This window comes from Fopius arisanus, unplaced genomic scaffold (genome assembly GCF_000806365.1).
Source record: "Fopius arisanus strain USDA-PBARC FA_bdor unplaced genomic scaffold, ASM80636v1 scaffold00055, whole genome shotgun sequence".
In the NCBI taxonomy this organism is placed as follows: Eukaryota; Metazoa; Arthropoda; class Insecta; order Hymenoptera; family Braconidae; genus Fopius; species Fopius arisanus.
In genome coordinates this window covers 550,922-575,058 of record NW_011887794.1, presented here as the reverse complement: position 1 = coordinate 575,058, position 24,137 = coordinate 550,922, and the positions used below count along the sequence as shown (strand labels likewise).

The 24,137-nt window shown below is 41.8% G+C and overlaps 2 protein-coding genes across 3 annotated transcripts; both read left to right on the top strand.

Moving 5' to 3' along the window:
* Positions 1 to 839: 839 nt before the first annotated feature.
* unc-5 lies at positions 840 to 6,716 on the top strand. The gene is made up of 5 exons (XM_011307595.1): positions 840 to 1,770; positions 1,874 to 2,173; positions 3,035 to 3,202; positions 3,320 to 3,487; positions 3,586 to 6,716. Exons 1-5 carry the CDS (start codon positions 1,200 to 1,202, stop codon positions 5,484 to 5,486), a joined length of 3,108 nt encoding a protein of 1,035 aa, XP_011305897.1. The 5' UTR covers positions 840 to 1,199; the 3' UTR covers positions 5,487 to 6,716.
* A 7,582-nt stretch (positions 6,717 to 14,298) lies between these two features.
* Svil (Supervillin) lies at positions 14,299 to 24,066 on the top strand. 2 transcript variants are annotated; one of them, XM_011307594.1, is made up of 11 exons: positions 14,299 to 14,729; positions 14,956 to 15,090; positions 15,822 to 15,917; positions 16,104 to 16,192; positions 16,314 to 16,428; positions 17,390 to 19,273; positions 19,587 to 20,056; positions 20,397 to 20,679; positions 20,732 to 20,803; positions 20,885 to 23,580; positions 23,654 to 24,066. In XM_011307594.1, exons 2-11 carry the CDS (start codon positions 14,958 to 14,960, stop codon positions 23,738 to 23,740), a joined length of 5,925 nt encoding a protein of 1,974 aa, XP_011305896.1. In that variant the 5' UTR covers positions 14,299 to 14,729; positions 14,956 to 14,957; the 3' UTR covers positions 23,741 to 24,066. The 2 variants fall into 2 exon arrangements, with proteins under 2 accessions (XP_011305896.1, XP_011305895.1); XM_011307593.1 differs by having other exon boundaries at positions 16,101 to 16,192.
* The last annotated feature ends 71 nt before the right edge of the window (positions 24,067 to 24,137 follow it).

The window sequence follows — 24,137 nt, the reverse complement described above, 5'->3', positions numbered from 1 at the left end:
CGGTCCTATCAATTCCTCAGTCTTCCCTGAATTCATAAACAAGAATAAACATATTTTTTTTCAAATTGCTGTCACAGTAAATTTTTCGAAAGCGATTTAAGCAAAAAAAAAAAAATGCACATACCCTGGTCGGCCAATTCACAGCAGACGTTACAATATCTCGAGAAATTGCGGGTGTCCTGGCAGAATTTTGTTGAAAATCGTCTGCCCAGGACGCAGGACATGCCTAAAAAGAAAAATGATGATATTATAATTGCTGACTAACTCAGTTGGAAGAGACACGGAGGCCCTCGATTATACCGCTGTATAATCCAGCACGTTCGTCCATAAGTTGCCAAAATAGGCTGTTGACAGACAGAGTCTCCGGAATGTTGACCGATGCTATTTTCCGGATCGCGTGAAGACAATAAAATCCTGTCCCAATTGTTCAATCCTCATTTCCGAAAAAAAATAAATGCATTATCATGTGTACTTGATCCCACACGAAGTCTCCCACGGTAAAATAAGGGAGGAGGAATGGTGGGGAGCTACGGCCCTCTGTCCCTTGATGTCTTCCCCTCCACTGTCCAGCGCAGCATGAATTTTCGTCCCCCCAACACACGTGGAAATTTCACTGGTCTCACACAGATACAAAATGGGTACCTCGTAGGCACATGCCCGAGAGCCAACCGACGATGAACGAGCGAAACCCCATCCCCATCACATTTCCCCGGTACACATATATAGTATATAACCGTCTCTTTCTCTCCCCACTATGTGGGAGCACCAGGGCGCCGATGCTGGTCTCTGAGTACTTGAGAGAGTGCCCAAAGCCCCCGAGTCAGTTAGCCGCCATCAGTCGTTCGTTTATGTTCTCACTCTCCTCCGCTCTCTCATCTCTCGGTTTTCTTTTTTATTTTTATTTCATTTTGTTTCTGTTTTCAATCCTGCGAGGACTAAAAATGTGATACGTGCGCTGTTAAAATTCCCGACCAACGACATCCCCTTGAAAAATAAAAAAAATAATAATAATAATTAAATAAAACAAGTGTACTGGTGATCCTGTGGGACTTGGAAGGACTCCAATAATGCCTGAACCGTGTATATAGATTGATATTTAAAAAATTGAATCATAACAAAGACGAGTGCTGTGTTCCCATGAAATATACAACGAAAGAGTAAGAGTGGCCCTGAGAATGAATGATGAAAATTGAGGCGAGATGAGAAATCTATCAAAACTACTATTGATATTTTTAATAGGACTTGTACTAGACATATTAGCCTTCGACAATGACATCGGCAATAAGAATATAGCCGAGATGTTGCGCTCAAATGTTAAGGAGTTGGATGAGGATGACAATTCCAGTGAGGATGATCACAATGATAACGACGATGATAGTTATCTCCTGGGAGAGGAGGAGGACACACCGCCGAGGGTGGGCAATGGTTCTGGTGGTGATGCTGAATTGATAAGCGGTGGTCGGCATCTTCCTGTTTTTCTCATGGAGCCACTCGATAGTTTTGTTATTAAAAACAAACCGGCAGCATTGAGGTGCAAAGCGGCGCATGCACTACAACTTTATTTTCGTTGCAATGGGCAGAGAATGGAGGATTCTTATCAGACTGACTTCGTTGATCCTCACACCGGCACGAGAATCGTTGACGCCGAGGTCAACATAACGAGGGACAGCGTCGAGGAGTACTTCGGCAACAGCAAGTACAGATGCGAGTGCATCGCATGGTCGGGAACTGGTTCCATCACTAGTCAGCCAGCGATCATTGATGTAGCCTGTGTGTACCCACGTTCGACGTAATTCATTAATTTTTGACGTAATTGCGATGACAATTGGAGCGAATGAACCTATTTTTTTTTTTTCCTTCATGTTTTTTGTAGATATCAAGAAGCAATTCGAATCACCGCCGTATTCGGTCTCTGTGGAGGACGGACAGAGCACGGAATTACGGTGTTTACCACCCCCTGGTGTACCAACACCCCGGGTTTACTGGCTCAGGAATGGGGTTGTTATCAATGGGGGTGATGATAAGAGTGAGCTTGGAAATAGTATTTTAATATCGAGCGAGGGACACTTGATGATTGGACAGGCTAAGCTTATTCATCAAGCTAATTATACGTGTGTGGCGGAGAATATTGCCGTCAAACGACTCAGTGCTCCCGCCGCTATTACCGTTTATGGTTGGTTGAATTCATTTACTTGGTTAGATTAATAAAGAGGAATTATTTTTTCCCCCTTGGGGTCCAGCAAATTGATTTCTCTCTTTGTGTATTGAATTAAAGTCGTGACGAGCTGATTTATGGGATAATGTCAAAAGATCGATGTAACCCGGAAACTCGAGGATTTACTATAAAAGTCCCCGGGAGAAATTTGTAGCTCGTTAAATGTCTGAGAAAAAATGTCCTTTCGATTTTTTTCTCAACTCAAAATTTCACGGGGGAAATGGACACCGAAGTTTCACCCTCACAAAACAGAATTCGTCTTTTTTTTTTGTTCGAGGGAAAAAGTCCGCGAATTCTCTTTTGTAACTCGAAAACTATGAGGTTTAGAGAGAAAACTCCTGGGGACCATCTGGAACTCACAAGTTTTCCAACAAAAAATATCATCTGACATACTCCCCTGAAACCAGTATTTCTCGTCGAAAAATCGAGTTTAAAGACCCGCCTCCTCATTTCCTCTAAAACACAAGAAACATCGAAACAAACGTAAATTCCAATGCAAACCCCTATAATTAAACCACTCTGCATCGAAGCATATCCAAGCGATCCCAAAAACTATCATCTCCATCGAAAATAGCTGCTCATCCTTATCTCCGGGACTAATGGTCCAAAAGAATCCCAAAGTGCCCCCTCCTTGAAAATCGGTAATTCAGTCAGCTTCACACTCCGGCATTTATCATTTACGTCTCATTTGTCATGCAGTAGATAACTCGGTTCTTTTAATAGAAAAAAAGAAACCAAGGAAAAAGGAACTCAAGAGGTGCTGATTCCTCCGTGTTATTTATAGTAGTCATTTACTTTTGAATTTATCCTTATGTTCAGTTAATGGGGGCTGGTCCCAGTGGTCTTCGTGGACAGAATGTCATTCACGGTGCTCCAAAGGGGGTCAAAAACGCACAAGAACCTGTACCAATCCCGCACCAATGAACGACGGCCAGCCGTGCCTGGGTCCAGCTATTCAGAAAATGGATTGTGACACCTCGTGTTCAGGTATAATAAAAAAAAAAATACGATAAAATCGCTGTCACCCCGCCCTCCTCAACACCACTAAAAACCCACTTATAAATCGATCTCTCATATCAATTTTCCCGTGAAAACGATCTACAGCGGTGGACGGGGGATGGTCAAAGTGGTCGACCTGGTCAATTTGCGGTAAAGACTGCTCTCACACAAAGACACGAACCTGTGACGAGCCGGCGCCAGCCTACGGTGGTAGACACTGTCCAGGAAAAGACACTATAGTTGGCAATTGCACAGGCGGACTATGTGAAAACGGTAATAGAATCTCACAGTCGTGATGAAATATTGTTATACAGATCCATATGTTTGAAGTTGAGAAAAAAAAAAAATATATGTGCGATTGAATGCTCTAGGTAACAATGGAACAATGGGTGGCATACAGCTCACAACAAACCACACTGCCATGGTGGGCTCTACTACGAATAGTAATGCTGCGACGGCAGCGGAAAAGGGTAAAATTGCGGTCGATAGACAGATGGATATGACTTTCTACATGGGACTTGTTCTTGCGTGTATTTTTGGCATTGGGCTTGCATTGCTTTTGATCAGGCTTGTAAGGAGAAAAAATCAGGATCACAGGCTGTACTCGATGACTCAGAGTGAGGAATTCCAATCAACGAAATACGATAAAAAGCCATGCCTGCAACCGGACCTAACAGCCGGCACAGCGGTACAGGCGGCCTCGACCTACGAGTACCCGTTCGACCCAAAACTCTCATTATCTCGTTCCCTCTCGGAGCACCACTACGACGTGCCCCATCATGTTTCAATCGGCTTCACTCAGTCATCCCTGACGCATTCGTCCCATCAATCCTGCGGTGACAAGCAAATATATTCTGGCAGTGAAAATAGCATCACAAGTATAGTGAGCTCATCGTATCCCTCGTCGGATTCCACAACGACCTACAACGTTGCCTCTGAGCGAGTTAAATTGGCCAATGTAGAGCAATCAAGTTGCATTGCTAGGGCAGCTGTCAACATACGAGGTGCACTCCTTGTACTGCCAGAGTGTGGTGTATCGCTCTCAATTCCCGAGGGTGCGATACCCAAGTCACAGACTAAATCACACCTCTACGTATCAGTCCTGGAAGACGTTAAGCCAAAATTTCCAGAGGGCACGACTCAGCTGTCAGCTGTGATATGCTGCGGTCCATCCTCCATAACATTCAGTAAACCAGTGATTCTGCAGTTTGAACACTGCGCTGTACTTCAGCCATCGTCAACCTGGGAGCTGTCAATCTGGTGTCTCGATAGTCAGAATGAGGTAACCGAGGAGAATGACACGAAGGAGTCATTAAGCACTTGGCGCAAACTCCTCACCCTCGGCAACGAAACAATAAATACCCCATTATTCACTCAGATTGATCACACCGAGGCATTCATTGTCACCGAGCAGCTACAGAGTTATGTTTTAGCTGGGTGCAGTATCGATGATCACGTGGTGGCAGCTAAAAGATTAAAAATTGTACTGTTGGCAAGTCAGTCGAGGCAGATTAGGGTGTACATTACCGAGGATACAAAGGCATCATTGAAGGTGATTAATGATCGTGAATCACAAGAATGGGGGTATATTCTCGATAAACCACGGAGTATAGTATTTCAGGACAATGGTGAGGCATTGTGGGTTAGTCTTGAGCAAGTGGGAAACGAGTGGGAGAATAAATCACCAACTGAGAGACAGAGCATTGATTTTTATGATATATGGAGATCAAGGAGCAGCTATGTGGAATTTTTACTCGACGATGATATTGACGACACGAGCAAGTCGTATAAACTTCAAGTTTACCAGGGATGCACCAGTGACGCTGGTAGGCAGGTATTTAGAATAATTTATGATGTACCTAAACAACGGATATTATCGGGCAGTGTGACACGTCCAATTCGGGAGGTGACTGTCGTAAGCAGTAGCACGTCTAGCAGCTCCAGTAGTCACAATAGCAATATCGTATCATCCGAGGGTAGCTATCATGGGCCATTTCGGTTTACTAAGTCGTTGAGGAAGCAGTTGTGCCAGTGTTTGGATCCACCGAACAATATTGGTAACGATTGGCGAATGCTGGCACAACGGTTGAGGGTCGACAGGTATATCAATTATTTTGCCACTAAAGCTAGTCCCACTGAGCATATACTCGATTTGTGGGAGGCTAGGCATCGCGAGCCCAGTGCCGTCAACGATCTTGTTAATCATTTGAGAGTTATGGGGAGAACCGATGCCGCAACTATTCTCGAAGCTCAACTCGGCGCTTGGCTATAAACTTTTATTATTTATTGGTTCTTCTCACCGGTGATTCTCTCATTTTTTCTTTCTATTTGTCATTGTCATTTGTTCTTCGTCATTTCGTGTATTTCAATAATTCAGGAGTGAATGTCGGGGATATGGAATTATTATAAATTCACGCGTGTTTTGTACGATGTTTGCCGATTGGTACGGCCTATTAATCATTATGTTCCTATGGATATACTTGAATGATGTATGAACACTGCCTTAATTATCGCATTGGATCGGCCTTTTTTTGTTGGCAATCGTCAGTCGAGCGAAATGAGGAGATAATTTTCAGGACAATTGAGTGATATGAGAATGGAAAATTGGTGACATTATCGTGGTGAGGGAATTTCAACGTTCCGTATGGTGCAATTATTTTTTTTTTGCTTCATCAGGCAATTGAGAAAATGAACGGTAAAATTTGTGGAGTTTAAATTGGAAAATTTGTGGGTGTCTTTGGAGCTAGCCGAGTGGAATGACTTCGACTCACAACTATCATCTGAAAATAGGAAGAGATCTCAGAGTGCATTCAAAATGACTTCTCATCCTCAGGTGAACACTATTATATTGGAAAAGTCGGGGGACAATGGGTGGATAATTTTCCCACTCTTATCTTCTCATTCCACTTGTCTGAGTTAATGTACATAAATTAATCAAACGAATTTACTTAGAGAACGTTAAGCCTAAAGGAAATATTGAGAAACGGCAACGATACCAATAACGTACATGATATTACAACTTGTAGTAGAGGAGTAAAACATTATATAATTTTAGATGTAATTTTTATTAGAGAAAACGAAAAAAAAAATAAAAAGAATCTCCTATACACGTTCACGTAATACGTACGGTATATTTAAAAGACATAGATATATGTAAATAATTCGAAGTTTAAGAGTATTATATACAATTATCGATTCCCGAGGACTGATGGAGCCCGAGATGACTCACACTTTCACCCCGAATACGAGGATGTACTGTATCTCATTAATTTACTATGTGAATTGTGCCAAAATTATCCTTTTCAATAATTCATCCCTTCTACTTCGTGTCACATTACCATTATCCATTCCCCATCCGTTTACAGCTGATAATTATGAATTTTTATGTGCCTATTGATGATGTTATTAGTTATGAACTATGTGAAATTTAATGATTCGCCGTTTTTTGTCATTTATTCTGCCAAGTCAATGCATTTATTTGGATAATTATATATTTGTTACTTTGGATGAATAAAATATTCTTGTATATTCAAACTCTCGTCTCGTTTATTATTATTTTTTAATTTTTACCTTCGAATGTGAATTATTTTATTTTTCTTCGGTATCTCAAAATCAAAAGGGAATCGATTCGATTATTTTTTTTTCGTTTAAAATATTCGTTACGATGATTTTTTGGCGCGACAACTTGTTTCATTTGTATTTAATCTAGTTTTATTGGGGCGCGAGTGAAGTTTGACATCAAAGTGCCAAACATTCTTCGTTAAACGCGTGTATCATGGAATACACTTTAAGTATTTCAACGTGTCGAGGGTATTTCCTCTATATGAAGAGGGAAACGATGAAAAGATTCTCTCCATAAAAATAGCTCGCAGTTACATTTCACCGGGCGGATATAAGAGGGAGGCCCATTGGGATGATGTTTTGAGGTCCTCTCTCTCGTCTGCATTGATGTGTTTTATATATAGGCCCTTTATGCCTTATGTAAAGTGTACACATGTCTTTACATGCCACGCAAATTATTCCTCACTCGCGTGTTGCATAGTTATGTACACGTCAGTGATACACGCGGGGGGAAAAGGCTTGAGGGAAAATGGATGGGAAATGTATTTTTTGCCGGTATGGATTGGCGATGGGATAGGGTTAATGCTCGATAAGTGCAGGGGGTGGTGTGGATTTTTTTCCAGGTGTTTAGCTGGATTACGTGGAGATACGAAACGGGTCGAATCGAATCAAGATTTTTTTTTTTACATTTTATTAATTAATTCAGACGTCATTCGAGCATTTATTTATAGGAAAGAATAAAGAGTTCATGAAAATTGCTCGATGACATTTCTCTTCAGGTACATCATTTATTCTGGCAATAATAATATTTATTTTATTTTGAAAATAAACAGATATTAAGAAATTATATTCAGCTGTTAGTAAATGTTAGAAAAAGTTGGTAAAATTCTTAGTTGTTGGGAAAATTACTAGAGCTAAACGATTTTTCGGGGAGAGATTTTCTTTTTAATGGGACCACTGGCATCTCCAATCCCCTCAGCTCTCAATTCCTAATTTTTTCTCTCCACCGCAATAAATCTCCATGCACTATTGCAATGAAATTTTTTTCCTCTTTTTCCCCCGGGAAGAGAATTGCGACAAAAATTTCGCGGAAAATCAGTCTCCCCAGTCACGTTTCCCGCATCCTTTAACTCTTCACACCGGGCAAAAATTGGGTTATTACCCCTTAAATAATTTTTATTTTCATTTTCCGCAAGTGGCACAGCCGAAAGTCCTCAGGGAGGTATTCTCTGAAAACACATCATCCAAAAAAAAAAATTAATTTCCCCATGTTATTCCACGAAAACCGCCCCCAGGAATTTCTCCATCCTCTTTAAACTCCCATTCTTTAGTGAAAAAAAAAAATTAGGGCACGAAGATTATTATCTGAGTAAATACGCAACTGTTTGTTTTTATTTTCCCCGGAGCGACCGCCAGCGAAAGAGAAAAAAAATCAAACAAACTTTTCTCTGCAACAAGAGCACCTGAAAACTCGGAAAAAAAAAAATAAGCAAACAACTAATTCTTTCCTCTCCTTTCACCGAGACCCCCGAAAAACTAAAAACTAATATTTCCCCATTGTCCCAAAGCACAAAGGACGAGATAAGAAATGACTTTTTCACTCCACGTACTGCCCACTTTTTCTCCCATTCTGCACGAAGGATTAATATTCCTCTCCTTTTTTTCCGTCGAAAAAACTTTCACTAGTCAGTTCAGTTGAAAGAAGTGAAAAAAAAAAGGAGAGAAAAGGGGAAAAGAAAAAAAAAATCCAGTAGAGGAAGATATCAACCCTCCGCAAAATATATAGACGATCCGTGACTCATGGAAGAGGGTGTAAGTATATGGCTCGTCTCGTAAAAAAAAAAGTCAGTCCCCTAAATTCCGGTTGATTGTCCTTTCGTACTTTCCAGGAGGATCCTGAACGTCATTGTTCCTCTCATCCCCGCATGTACCACATAAGCCAATACATAGAGGAAATAGTGACTCCGACTCACCCAATTTTCGCTCCCCAACGACAAAGAGCAGTCATTTGATATCAGTATCACCCTGTAACCGGTCGCAGATGAATGGCTCATGGGTATAAGTGAAAATACCCGATACCCACCATCTAAGACGGTTTCAACGGTTAATGATTCGTACGGGATCTGTACATCGAGTGCTTTGATTATTCACCGGAACGAAATCCGGATGCCCATTTAGCACTTCCGGGGCTCGAGCCTCGATGCATTTCTGTGACGAATTGTCATGGGGGTGCCATGAAAAATTGGACGGCTCTTGATGCTCTTGATGTTCGTGGGGTGTCTTCGAGGAGATGCCTCTGATAGGGAGATAAATTATCGGTGAAAAATTCAATCCACAGGGAATTAGTCAAACGAGGAAAAAATCATCAATTGGTATTTTCTGGTCTAGACGATTGATTTTTCAAAATTCCCCTGAAATTAAAATCAAAAATCATTATGATTCAATAGAATCCAACGGAAATCGACGGAAAAGATGCGTTTGACGGTTAAATTTCCGTGAAAAATTGAATTGCTTTGGGGATAACTCCGGAAACCATCAGTTGTCTGGAGCACTCAGCGTCAGGGATGTTTTATATTTTTTTTACAGCGGAACAAAATAATTTTTTTTTTCTTTTTTAAAAATTCCACCGTGAAAATTACTCGGTAATTGGTTTCTGGGTGATAAAATAGTGAGGGGTGATGTAATTTTCCCGAAATAGTCGTGAAACCCCGGGGAAATGAAATGTTGTGAGTCGTGTCACTGAAAATTTCTCCGAGTGTAAAAAATTTTTCGTCCATTTTCTCATTTATTTTAGTGAAATCTCCCTACTGGTGGGATGACGTCACCTGCAGCATTCAATCTCATCTAGTTCTCTAACGCAATTCGCTTGTGGGATAATAAAATTAGGGAGGGAGGGGGTGGTAATATATTTTCAAATGACTACTAACGGGTTTTTGGTTTAATGTAACATAAAATGTGGGATTCACCCATAAAATGGCAGCAGTCGTTCCCCTGAATAACGATTATGGGTTTATGAAGCAGAGAGAAGAGCGATATTCACGAGTAAAATAAATGCATTCCTCCTAATTGATCAGATTCACAACTAATTGAGACACTGTTGTTCCTTCATTAATTTCCACGAATCGCGGGATTTGATTATCATGAATTATTTATTCGGTTTGGCTCGCTCAACTCCGAAAATTCAATATCACATCCAATTTAATGGTAAATCGATTTTTTAATCCGATTTTCGGATAAAAATCATCGAAGTTGTGGAATCAATTTTTTAATTGGCGGTCAATGACCGGTAAATTGATCTCCATTTTTTTTTTCCCACTCTGGATCTTAAGAACCCGGTCTATTTGCATAATATCAATCAAGAATGCACCGGTGCCAGGCAACCCGCGCAAATCCTGAAATATTCATATTGCTTCAAGGAGTTGCTATAATAGGACGCAGTCAGACGCAAAACCGACGATCGATTTCTATAGATTGCTATATACATTGTACATATACCCCGAGAAAATATATTCCCAGACAAAGCCCCTCTCCGTGAACATAAATCGAACATTAAAATCTGGTAACCACGAGTTCCCCCGTGACATAAATAGTCCACTGCCAAAAGCGCAAAGTTCATTTGCAATATCTCCCCTCAAAATTTCGCACAGCGCGTAATCCGCGAGGCGGCCATTTTGTCGCCCCAAGCCGCCATCTTGTGCTGCGCCAGCACGCAATGATCACCTCATAAATCGACGATTTCTCCGTTATAAAATCGCTAATAAATGAAATAATTTGATAATTAATTTAATCTGACGACTGGAACGTGCGAGAAATCTCCGTTTGATGGACAGAAGGAATAACAAGGGAGTGAATTTTAATTGAGAAAAAAAAAATGTCACAATAAAGTGGAAAAACAACAGCTGAAAGACGATACATTTATAACAAGAGGACTACACAAATCTGTCATCTCATCCAAACAATTATCAGGGCTGAGCGTTATGTACGAGAGAAGCCAGCCGGCATTACCAATACATTTACACACACAAATCCGATACCTCGGCGCACACCATTGAAGTAAAAATATAACGTTTTCCGAAGTGGGTTTATGTACATATCTCGAAAGTCTGCGTTGAAGTATACTAAGGCCAGCATAAGTTTTTACTTCTCTGGGTACCCCCACTCCACGCAGTTACCACTTGTAACCATGTCCCCCACTCCTAAAATCAATGTTAAAACTTATGCTGACTTCAGTATACCTCCGAACTCTCTAGATGCCAGATGTAACGTTTCACTCTTGTTTTTTATGCCCTTTAACAAACCGTATATAAACTCCTGCGACGATCATCCGCACACTTGGAATTGATAAATGCGATATTAATATATCACAAAGAAATATTGATGGTGGTAAACATTGAGCGTCGTTAATGTTTATTCATTGCCCCCCCTACTCTCCCGGAAATATCAAAAGAATTTTTATTTTCCATATTTTACGAAATTCCTTAAAATTACCAATTACAGATTAAATTGATTATCAATTGATGACATTTTTATTTCACTCTCCTATTATTTTAATTAATTAAAAAAATGATTTTTGTATTTTTTGGAAAAAATTTTAATTATTCCGCGAAATTTTTTAATTTATAGAGATTATAATTTATTAAGAAAATAATGGCGCGGTGTGATTATTTCAAAATTATCACAGACTGTCAACCAATTAACTGACACTAAAAGGTATTGATACCCTGTATTGACAGCCAATAAATAATTTCCGATGAAATGAAACATTTGAGCGAAACGTCGGCATTCCCCCGAAGAGGATCCACTTTGCGAAAATTGAAATGAATCTGCACGAGACACCTGCCATATTGACTCGAAAATACCCCCCGACATGACCAGTAAAAATCAATTAAACATTTAAAAGTTGAAAAAACAAATTTTATAAAAATGCCAACTGCCCACGCGACCCCCAAAATTCCGACAATAAAATGCCTGAATATTTTTTTTTCAGCTCCCATTAACATTTTCGCTGATGTATATTTACGCACATATATTCGTTATTCAACACACCATTAAGTACACATATAAGTCCAGGCAAAGGAAAAGTGTTTGGTCATAAATCGTAATTACGAAGCGGCGCGGCCGAGAATTTGTCACAGGAGCATCCATCAACCGACTACATCTGTGCGACGCCCAAGAATTGCTCATGTACTTGAAAACCATGTGCTAAATATGTATGTGATTCACATAGCGAGTATTTTTTATACCCCAAGTGAAATACCTTGAAAAATTAATTCGTCGGAACGCCACAGAGTCGACGAGACTGATATCCTAATTAAATTAAGAGTACATGCTAATATTAAAACTCAATATTTTTTTACAACTGTACATAAGGTTTCATCAGAGATGGGAATACGATGCCTGAAGACTTATCGGAGCAAAAACGGTGTTCCTTTCTGGACAGGTTTTATTTTTATCCATTTTTTTTTCGTCGATTCGTATCTGAAATATATATGCTGGGGAGTGAAATATTGAAATATGAAGCCTTACGCCCTTTTTCGGTGGACAGCAGGTGGTGAGAAATATTGCGGATAATTTGAATCTCTATCTTTGGAGTATAATAGAATTCTAAGATGGTGAGTGAAGTACTTGGTGAATAGGGCATGCGGCAAAGTACATGAGATGAGTGAAATTCTTCAAATATAAAGGATCATCCCTCCTATTCATAGCGGTGAATGTAAATGGAAATAATGGAAATGATGGAAATGATGGAAATGATGGAAATGATGGAAATGATGGAAATGATGGAAATGGTGGAAATGGTGGAAATGATGAAAATGGTGGAAAGGGTGGAAATGGTGGAAATGGTGGAAATGGTGAGGATGAAAATTCATTAAAATATAGTGGATGCATTAAATGTGGGGAAAATTTATGAATACTTTGAGGGATTCACGTGGTGGTCTGTTATATTGGGGTGTGCTACCAAATAACTTCAAGGGAAATTGCAGCAAAACACCAATAGACACGATAAATATGTAAGGAGAGATAATGGCCTCTTGACGTTATCTCGGCATTTTATTTCGCCTCCTATCTTCCTTTGAAAGATGACCATGTGCTGCTCGAGAGGCTGCGATAAGAATTCGAAGAGCTCCACGTGCGCATCATGTAAATTGATCTCAAATTCTCATTTATGTGTTCGCCTTACGTTTCGAGGAAACCAATTACTTGTCCCCCATTTTTTTTTTTCTTGAAACCTTTTTTTTTTTTTTATTACCCCATTTTTTTTGGCCATTTCCCGGAAAGAAAAAAGAGATAATTCCGGTGATATGTTGAATATAATTTGAGTTGTGAGAGTGGATTTCGCAATTTTTGAGAGGTTTTAATAGAGACGTTGAGGAATACGAAATTACGGGAGGGAAAGGGCTGAAAAAAAAAGTGAAACCAGTGGTCTCAATTCGTCTGAATTTCTGGAGCTTGCGAAGAACAACAGCTGCCTCTTGGGTATGCGAATAAAATATTTAAGAGTATGGAACTAAGTGTATGAACGCAATACTTCCAGACAGACGAACATACAGACAATTGTACTCAGGGGTTTATATATGGTGACAGATGTTGGAGAGCGTCTATAGGAGTAATCCCACTCAAAAAAGGGGGTGGAAGTGGGTGGTACTTGCGATAGCTTGACAACCCTTATCAGACGGCGTCGTGACAATCGATTTTAAATGGTGTTCTGCGCTCATTGTGAGGGGCGATTACACCGGTTAAAGAGAAATGAATAATTAATCGATGTTTCGATTCAATTCGTTAATTGGATATTTAAATTTTTTTACGGGGTGGGGTAAATGGGGATTGATGAGGATTCATCGGTCGGGGGTTAATGATTTTAGATGATCCACCGGTGGGGAGTTTCAAGTCATTTGGGACCTGGGGGTGGGGCTGTTGGGAATTTTTAATGTTAATGAGTGGATTAAAAAGTCTTGGGAAAGGGTCATTAGGGATGGGAAATTGAATTTTTGATTGGGCTTGAGGGGATTGAGGGCGGTGCGCGGCCCTTTGACAGCTGACGTTGACAGCTGAGGGATATGGGCCCCTCGGACCCCCATGTGGACCATTAAATTTTGAAACTCTCGTATTTCGTTTTAGTGTGAAAGCGAGAAGTTTTCCTTTCTCTCTTGATGATTTTTTTTTCGTCGAGGTCGAGGGGGCATTTTTGGGACAGCACAGGCCCAATGACCGATTTTTTAATGGGTTACTGTGACGGATGTAAATAATTACTACATCAACAGAATAAATAATTAATAATCATTATAATTGTATTAAAATATGTGAGAATAATTATGACGGAAATTAATTATTGATTTATAAAAAAATTGATTAAACTCGTTTTTTTTTCAATAAAAAAAATTTAAAAAATGGGGAAATCCCTGAAAATTTCTGCAGTCGATAATTCCGGGATTTTCTTGATCGTCCGTTGAATTTTCACAGCCACCTAGCGCTGAGATCGCCCCGAAAAACTGAAAAAAAAAATACAATCCCTCGCCCCCACATTTTCTGTGAAATAAACATGACTCGCTCGTGCATTGCCCACTCCTCCATCGTTGTCCAAAAAATCCAAATGTAAAATTATCACCATAAAAAACGGGCCTCCCCCCCCAACAACAAATATCAATCCCAATAAACCGTCAATTCCGCGACTTCAACGTGTCTCCTGAGTGTTAAAACAACAAGTGCATTAATTAAATTTAACCGCATATGTGACATGTCCATCAGATTCTAACCAGCACTAATGACATTATGAAAAAAAAACCGTGGAATACTTTCACCGTGAACAAACACGAGTATTAATTCTGTGATAAGGCCCCAGTCCCCGATTAATAAAAGTCTAATTATACTCGGATTTATCACTGGGGCTCGTGTTCCATCAATTGTTTCAATAGTTAATAATGAATTTTCTCTGAAACTTGAAGAATACATAGCAGTAAGTAATTATTTGTTGAGGACTCATGTGTTAATTAACAAATAATTGATTTTTTTTTTGTGGAGTATGGGTTTTTAATTGATTGGGGAAAAATTATCGTGGCCCTGACCAACTTGTTGAGTCTTTACATCTAATGTTTGAGGGGAGGGAGGATGATTCATTCCTGGATGATTGCAATTGTGTAGAGGTAGAAAGTATCTCTCACTGCTTCCGGAATTGTTTGCAGATATGGTAGCAGCTGGAGCGACAGCTCTGATGGCTGCTGGTGACAGCGGGGCATCCAAAACAGCTGATAATGGGGGACAGGAGGGACAGTTGAGTGGTGAGGGCGAGAGAAGGAGAACTTCAGCTTTTGCAACAAGTATATCATTTTTTAAAATATTCTCTTGCTTCATGTCAACTCCTCCTGTTTTCTCTCCACTTTCATTTTTTTTCTCATTTTCGTCGGGGAATTACTCAGTATTGGTTGAATGGAATTCCATGAATTTTATTTTTTTTTCAAGAAGATCTTTTGGAGTTTTATTTGCAATTTGATTTTTTTAAATCCCTCCGCTGGATTTAGAGATATTCCGGATAATGTGCAGCTCGAAATCTCAGATTGTTTTTTTTTGGGGGGTCATGAATATGTTAAAGCGGTTTCGTGAGTTTATTGTGATGATAAAATTAAATTCCTCAGTTATTTTGAGACGTGATCAGAGGATCGAGTTCATCCGCATGATTTTCAATCGGAAATTCCCACAGGGCAAGCGGTCATCGATTATTTAATGGAAGTTGAATGTTGAATTGTAAAAAGTGAATTAAAAAACGAATTTCCATGAATCAATGATCATCCGGGAGCATATTTCCGTCATTAAGCAATCCATTCGATTGATTAATGAATCATCAAACGGCTGAAAGAATTTTCTTCGATAATTGCGGAATGATGATTTTTTCTTTATTTTTTTTTGCCTTGAGAGAAAAAACGGTGAAGAGTTCAGTGAGTCATTCTGAGGCTTTACTACACTGTAGTAGAGCCCATTGATCGGTCTGGTAGTCCGGCTTTATTTAATTGTTAGCATCAATCCAATTACCGATTATTGTGTGTCAATTTAGGGAGGAAGGACAGCTCAATCACACCAAATAAGACTGCATCCATTCGAGAAACCAAGACCTCTAGACTCCGAGCTGCTTCAATAGTTTCTCCAACTGGTTAGAGTCTTTCCAGATTAATTTCCATACAATTACATATTTTAAACTGCTATAAATAATAATTAGACCAATCTAAGATCCACTGAACGATCTCTGAAATTTTTTTAATAAAAACAAAAATAGATTCCATCGATTAAATTGATTATTGGAATTTTACACTCGCCAATAATTTAATTCCTCCAGCAGATGCTTCGACAGTCGTCAGAAGATCTGGACTTCCGGAGACGTCACGCAGTTCCCCCCACACATCGAGCAGCAACTTATCAACAACTCAGGTATAAACAAAAAGCTATCGTCGACGATGGCCTTTGCTGAGTAATTCCTCGGTTAAATTATTGCCACTGTCATATCACCGCCTCGATAACGGAAAAACTTTTCCTTTTGGAATATTTGCAGAAAAATCCACGAGTCTCTGGAATACCGCAGATATTTTTGCGCGAACGAGAGAGACATCGACACTTACCTAACAGAGGGGCAGATGTCCATGAAAAATTGATGGACTCAACTGCTGGTGAGTATTTTTACACCTCTAGAAATTGTGAAGTGATGGAGAGCATCGATTATTCAAGTCGGGGATAATTCATGATCTCAATGGTTTTTCCTGGGATTATGACAGCTCTGACAGATTAAATTCAAGAGTCATGCCGGTGTATTCTTGCTGCCAAAATTAATATTGAAAATGTCTTATCGAATTATTTCAAGAATAATCAGATCTTTTTCTGCGAATATCTCGAGAACTAGTGAGTGGAGTAAAAAGTGTGGATTACATTTTTTTTTTAGAATTTTATTCTCCACAAAAAAGGTTGTACGATGTTTTTTCCTCCACTCGTAGTTCTCGAGATAAATCCGAAATGGAAAAACTAGAAAAATCGTGTGGTCATTGAGGTTTCAAGTTTTCATCGACAGGAGGAAATTTTATGCAATTGAAATTTGCTATCAACGGAGGAGGCCATTTCCCTCCCCCATCGCTGAATTTCAAAGCTTTCAAAGTACTGAACGAACCCTTTCAGCTCATTCCACCCGAGAATACAAAAAAAATAAAATCGATAAGACTACGTATGAGAGCACTTAAACTCTTGAAAATGGGGATGAAAATAGCTTTATCGGAAAACAGGCAGGAAAAAATTCATTCCAATGGTCAGAGCGATGTTTCCCGCATGCCAATCCCTCATCACAAACGTAATTACGTATTCCAAGCAAAAGCTGAGCGGAAAGCCCATAAAAGACCCTTCAAACACAAAAAAAAAAAACAAGTAAAAACAGTAAAATTCTGACGTTTGAAAATTTTCCATTTCCATCACTCATAATATCTCTGAAACCGTCGACCTCCGAAAAAAATGTCCCGTACCTTTTTCCTAGAGAATTAAATTCCGAACAAAAAACTGTTCCTCGACTTTTCCCGTAAACCCGACGGATTCCTCGTAAATCGCGATTTTCTCCCGTAATAAAACGGAAATGACGTCTAATTCCAGGAGAGAGGATTCCCTCGCGACGTCCTAAAAAGCCCTCGAAGCTCTCACCCCCGCCGAAATCCTCTCGCACCCCCTCGCGTCCCTCCTCGATCCCCTCGCTGAAAACCTCCCCTTACACGTCGACGGAGGTTTTGCAACGAGTGGACGCCCTGACAGCGCTGACTCGCGCCACGATGGAGCGAGTGGAGAGACTGGCGTCGTCCTCTCCCTCGAGCGTTCCAGTACCAATAAAATCCCCAAGAATTCCCAAACCGAAAGCCTCCCTCGAGGACTCCAAGTCCCCGCAGGTTGTCCACCCCTTACCCCCGATCTCAATCCTAAAACACAAGTCCTCGGATCCCTCCGAGACCGAAGCCGTCACACCACTGCCAACAGTAGCCTTCGCCCTGTCAACGGAGAAAACGAGAAAAAAACACGGAATCCTGAAGAAAAGATGTAGCCTCGACGAGAATGAGATCCTGCGTCGATCCAGTGCATCACCAGACTCGATCCTCATCCCCGCTGACTCCCCAGAGGGTGATTACCGCCCGATTCTCAAATACGAGAGACGTTCCTCCCTGGATGAATTAGTGAAACACCCGAAGACCGATCAGACACCTCCCTCGATCCTGAAGAACCGCTGGTCCCGCTCCAACGACGAGGAAGATTCAGAGCCTCAGGGAATCCTGAAGAAACATCCCCAAAGCATTGTTGACGCTGTTGCCAAGAGTCTGGGGGTCACCTGGACGGAACTCGAGTCAGATAAAAAATCCGAGGTTCGTCCAATCCTGAAGAAAAAATTCTCTCACGACGAGTCATCGTCCTCTGACCCACCGTCCCTGGAGCCACGTCCGATTCTCAAGAAAAAATCCAGCACCGACTCTGACGAGCACGAGCCCAGAAAGACAATCCTGAAATACAGAAAGAACTCAGAGGATTCAAGCAACGAATGCGAGACAGTTCCGAATTCCCCGAGGAAATTATCAGTCCTGAAACAGCACTCACTCCAGAGGAGAACGAACAGTCTCCCGGAGTGCGATGCCCTGACGGTTAAACCGATTCTCAAGAACTCACGGTCGCGCTCAGTCCAGGGCCCACCACCTGAGGAGGTGTTCCTGAGGAAAAGAGCGGGATCTGTGGGACACGAGGACGGGAAGTGGCCAGACGGCTGGAGGAGGGAAGGATGTGGCAAGGATAATGAAAAAAGTGATAAAGAGAGTGATTCAGTGGTGACATTCGAGTTGCCAGGGATTAGACTGGGATTTTGCTCGGAGGAGGCAGCTGGCAGGAGACTTGACGATCTATCAGCCAAAATCAGGAGGGACAAGAGGGTCTCCAGGAGATTCAGGGATCGGAGAGAGATGCAGAATCTCACGATGAGGAGGGAATCCCCTGGGAGGGGTGGGAATATCGAGGAGACCAAGACTGTTGTTGTAGAGTTCCAAGGAGTAGATGACCTGGACCTGGGGAGGATAAAGGATATGAAGGAGATGAAGGAGAGGGATGGAAGGGATGGAGAGAGATTCTGCACTCAACCTGTCACCTGCCAGGAGGTGAGGGAAGCCAAGGGTATGGTGGACTGCCCTCAGGGAAATGCGGGCGATCATGGAGATGAGGATGATGAGGGAGATGAGGGAGATGAGGGAGATGAGGGAGATGGGAGAGATGAGGGGTGTCGAGAACCTGGTGATCCGTCTAAACTGAGTTTAGCTCAGCGCGTGGCCTTGTTCAATCGCAGAATTGCCACTCAGAGTGAGGAGAGAGCTGGGTGGGTAGAGAGGCAGAGAAGGACTGTCAGTCGTTTTAGAACACAGCCTGTTACATCGGAGGAGGTCGAGGACGCCGCCAGACACGTTCCAAATCCACTAGTCACTGGACAGCCTAGAACTGAACGACTAATCAATGGTGAGGATTTTTTTAACGATCGAATGAGCAGTGAATTTGGCTTGAATGATTTGAATGATCCCCAGGATATCGAGTAATAAAATTCATCAATTCTCAAAAATTCCATTGTTATCAATAATTTTTCAAGGCCTTTTTTTGAAAATAGGGAGTGGTTAATTGAGGATGAGTGAGGGACTGAGTGATAATTGAGTGATTGATGCTGGATCGCAGTGACAACTAGAGTAATTGCATCACCTGCATGATAATCCAATTATTATGAGTTTTTATGTGAAATTTTGATTTTATTGTTTGTCATTTTATTGATTTTTTAAAGTTAAAAACCACGATACACCAAAAAGTATCCTAAAATCATCAAGTTCCTATACCGTATGCAACCGTTCGTCCTCGACAAAATTGGACTTAAGATCGGATTTATCCCAGGAGGGGCCAGAGAGATCTGGGATTGTCCCGGAGACGTACAGTGACAGCATGAAGAGATACATGGGATGTACAGTGCCTTCTTATGACTACACTGATAATAAAGTTGATAAAAATTGTGGATACAATGGAAGAACAATAGCGAGAGTTATTTGTGATAAACAATCACGTGGTAAATTTGAGAGGGATTCAGTGGATAGGAGCTCGAAGGTAATAAGCAATACTCAGAGTTTGGATTTTACTGGTGTCAGTATTGCTGATCGTTTGGCAGCCTTGAAACGCAGTGGATCGACTGATTGGAAGCGTCGAGTTATTTCTGAATCGCTCCCACCTTCCATTGTCGAGAGACCATTGGATAATGATAAGGTCAGATATTTTATTTTCAATTTCACACCGATCTGAAATGTTTTTCAGCAAAAAAAATTCTTGCATTCAAGAAAAAAATGACAATTAAAAATATTTTTGAAGAGAAAAAAAAATAAAGAACGGCCTAAGAGAGATGGATTTTTTATTATGAATTAAAAAAATGATGACTTCATGTATTGGTCTCGCCACTTCATGTATTTTATTTTCTATTTAAAATACTATGCCACGAAACGTGTGAATGAACACGCCGCGGCTAGATTTAGATCTGAACTCGTCATCGAGAGGTGATAAGAGTTATGATATCCCCACGGTAAAAATGAATCGGCGTAATCAATTTTAGGACGGACTAAAGACTGATATCAGCCAGAGGGAAAAAGAGGAATTGATGATTACTCAGAAAAAATTGGCGGATCGCCTAGAGAAGTTGGAATCGGCTGCCGAGGGATGGAGAAAACGTGTGGCCACTGCCGATGCTGTCAAGTTCTCCGTCGCGGGGAAGATGAAATTTGATCAGGTCGACATCGTCAAGCAAAATTCCAAGGTAGTATTTGAATCAATGGGGAACTGCAGCAGTGGAGAGCGGAGAAAGAAAACTCCACACAAGAAGGACGACACGAGAAGAGGTAACTATTTTCACTTTGATGTTGATTTTTTATAATTAATCTCGGTGTGTAGATGTTGTGGATGAGGAGAGCAAGGACGTGACTACGAGGAAGACGTCGAGCACAGTCGCCTACAATAATGGAGGTGAATTATTTGATTTGATTGAGAAATCGTTAGGGTTTATTTTTCCTTGATCGATAAAATTTCTTTTACTCTCCGAATCAGAGGTTCATGAGACATCAATCCAACACATTCCAAATCCAGCGGATGAGACCTTCACATCGTTCTTCTCGAACATCTCCTTCGAGAGATCCCAGGAAGAGACTCTCGCCATCGCCGAGTTGGACTTTGACCTGATAACACCATCAGAGAAACTTTGCTCGAGACGCATGATTCAGGTGCAACGTAGGAAGGTGTCAACTCATCACAATCCCCTGAAAACACTGGCAGCGAGGACAGACTTGAAATCGGAGTACACAGACGTTAAAACAGGTGTTGCTGAGCGTCTGATGAAGCTGAAGAACCTGGAGAAAATCGGTAAGAACTCGTCTTTAGCTGTGGAAGCCCTGGCAGGTCTGGCCTCCACCGAGAGCTTCACATCAGTCTCCCTGAAGTCGACAGACGACACGTCCTCGGGCTTCACGAAATTCCACCCAAAGGACCACGTCTTCCTCATCCTCATAAAAGGCAGGAGACACGTTCAAGTGAGACTCGTCGAGCCATCGATTTCGAGCCTCAATTCAGGGGACAATTTCATCCTGGTCACAAAAATCGAGATCTTCCACTTCATCGGAAAATACAGCAATGTGATAGAGAAGTCGAGGGCAACAGAGATCGCCCTGAGCATCCAGCAGACCAAGGATTTAGGCTGCAAGGCATCCAGAGTCATCACCCTAGACGAACAGAAGAATTCCTTCTCCTCTCAGGATTTCGAGATCTTCTGGAGACTCTTGGGGCACTCGTCACCCACTCCCCCGGATGTGGCAGATGCTGGTCACCCCGATGAAGACGAGCAGTACGAATCAGCCCTCATCGACACAAACGTCGTGTACGAGGTCTCCAACAATCAGCTGATCCCTCTGGATAAATACTGGGGTGCAATTCCGAAGATCAAGATGCTGGATCCCAGTAAAATTCTTATCTTTGATTTTGGCAGTGAGTTGTACATCTGGAATGGCAAGTGTGCACCAGGTGACAGCAGGAGGTCCTCCCTGAGGCTCGCGGAGAGCCTCTGGAGTGAGGGCTACGATTATTCGGACTGTGCCATTTCCCCTGTGGACGCAGCTCAGGTAATTGCAGGGAGAAAAAAACCAGACGATGAGAAAAAGGGGAGTGAGAGGCCTGAGTGGTGCCTCTCAGCGAAACTCACGCAGCACATGGAGACGATTCTCTTCCGAGAGAAATTCCTGGACTGGCCGAATTCGTATGGAATAATCAAGTGTAAGAGACCTGAGGAAAAAGATCGTGACAGAGTCGATGGAAAAATTGTAATCGATCCTCCAGATGTATCCGCCATGACGAGTCATCAGAATCCACCGGTGGATCTTGTCCTCGAGGGGTGTCACCTGGGGCGAGGCACTGGATGGTTTGACGATGAGTTCAATCGACAGTACCTGGTGACCACCACTGATGTCACAGTCTGGCATATCGAGGAGCACTCGTACTCGAGGGTCGAGGAGGAGTCTGCAGGACAATTCTTCAGTGGTGACAGTTATATCATCAGGTGGATGTATCTCATCACTGTGACTGGGAGAGAACTCTCAGGATTGCCCTCGAAGCATGCAGTCGAGGGAAGGGACAGATGCGCCTATTTTATCTGGCAGGGGAAAAATGCATCTTTGAATAAACAGGGGACAGCTGCACTTTTGACTGTTGAGTTGGATAAGGAGGAAGGGCCTCAGGTGAGAATTGTCGAGGGCTTTGAACCCCCGGCATTTCTCAATCTCTTCAGGGGTGGAATGGTGATACACTCGGGGAAGATGTCCGAGAGGGAAGAGAAGGAAAAATCGAAGGAGGTGATCAAGGCATTTTTCTGCAGAGGAGGCAGAGAGGGAGAGACGTCTCTTCTCCAGGTGCCTTTTTCCTCGAGACAGCTCAGGACGAGGGGCTCCCTCCTCTTCGTGAACAGTCGACGTGGAATAGTGTACGTCTGGTACGGGAAGAACTGCCTCCTACGCGGTAAAAGAAATGCATTTCATGCTGCTGAGATGCTGAGGGTGAGGAAACCCGTGGAGATGGGGCTGAAGGAAAAGCCTGAGGTGATAATCGTGGAGATCGACGAGGGTGAGGAGCCAGAGGATTTATTTGGGGAGGGAATGCACAGGAAATTATATGGAACCATCAGTAGAATGATTTCCAGGCATACTCCGAGGATGTTTCATTTCTCAAGTGTCTCTGGGGAGTTCAGGGTGGTGGAGGTATTCTGTCCTCAGAGGGACGAGGAGCATACGGCTTTTCCGTTTCTTCAGGAGGAGCTGTACCAGGCGAGTCAGCCAGCACTTTTTCTGCTGGACAATGGGGAGGAGCTGTGGCTGTGGCAGGGCTGGTGGCCCAACACTGGGGATGAGGATCAGACTGGCAGTGGAGCTGTCAGGTGGCAGGCTGAGAGGAGAGCTGCTATGGGGGCTGCTGTTGAGTACTGGGCCCTGGGGCATGGAAAAAAGGGAGCTATTTACCTGGTCTGGGCTGGCCTGGAACCACTAGAATTTATTAATCTCTTTCCTACGTGGGGGAATAGGGATGAAATCGCTGAGCTCAATATGAGGGATGGTAGAACACCTGGGGAAATGCTGTCACTGGAGAATGAGTTGACTCGACTCACTCAAAGTACTTATCCACCTGCTCAATTACTACAACGACCCTTGCCTGAGGGAGTCGATCCTACTAGTTTAGAAATTTATTTGTCTGCCCAGCATTTTCAGGTAAAGTTTTTTTTTTAATCCAGATAAAATACCCATAGCATTGGTTCATTTATTCGTTCGAATTTTCCTTCAGGAACTACTGGGGATGAACCTGGAGGACTTCCAAAAGCTCCCGTCCTGGAAGCAAATAGATATAAAAAAGAAAATAGGACTTTTCTGACAGCCGTTTGTCCTCAGCCTCAAGAGACTTTGTAAATTATTCTTGAAGTATTTCTAGTAACTGAACTGTCTTCAAAAATTCAAATCACCAATCGCCTAACAGTCTTCTAATCAAAGTACCATTTTTCAAGCTGGCAAAAGGCTACTAAAGTATTAATCCGAATCTGCAGTATAGTTTATATATTTTGAATACAGTAAAAGAGACTAATGGAAACAAAAAATGAAAACAAAAAAAGGAAAAAATTGGCTTGTGAATATCTTACTTATATTTGTACGGGTTTTATATTTATCAATACATGTGTGTTTTAAAATTGTTTACCTCGATAACACGTACTCTTCATTTTTTTCACCCCTCACTTTTCAAACCTCTGGCTCATTCAGCCCCCATGACATCGTAA

Coding starts and splice junctions, on each gene's coding strand:
- unc-5 (XM_011307595.1), top strand. CDS start 1,200: ATGAGAAATCTATCAAAACTACTATTGATATTTTTAATAGGACTTGTA. Junction 2,174..3,034: donor CGCCGCTATTACCGTTTATG/GTTGGTTGAATT, acceptor CCTTATGTTCAG/TTAATGGGGGCTGGTCCCAG. Junction 3,203..3,319: donor TTGTGACACCTCGTGTTCAG/GTATAATAAAAA, acceptor AACGATCTACAG/CGGTGGACGGGGGATGGTCA.
- Svil (XM_011307593.1), top strand. CDS start 14,958: ATGGTAGCAGCTGGAGCGACAGCTCTGATGGCTGCTGGTGACAGCGGG. Junction 15,091..15,821: donor AACTTCAGCTTTTGCAACAA/GTATATCATTTT, acceptor GTGTCAATTTAG/GGAGGAAGGACAGCTCAATC. Junction 19,274..19,586: donor AACTGAACGACTAATCAATG/GTGAGGATTTTT, acceptor GATTTTTTAAAG/TTAAAAACCACGATACACCA.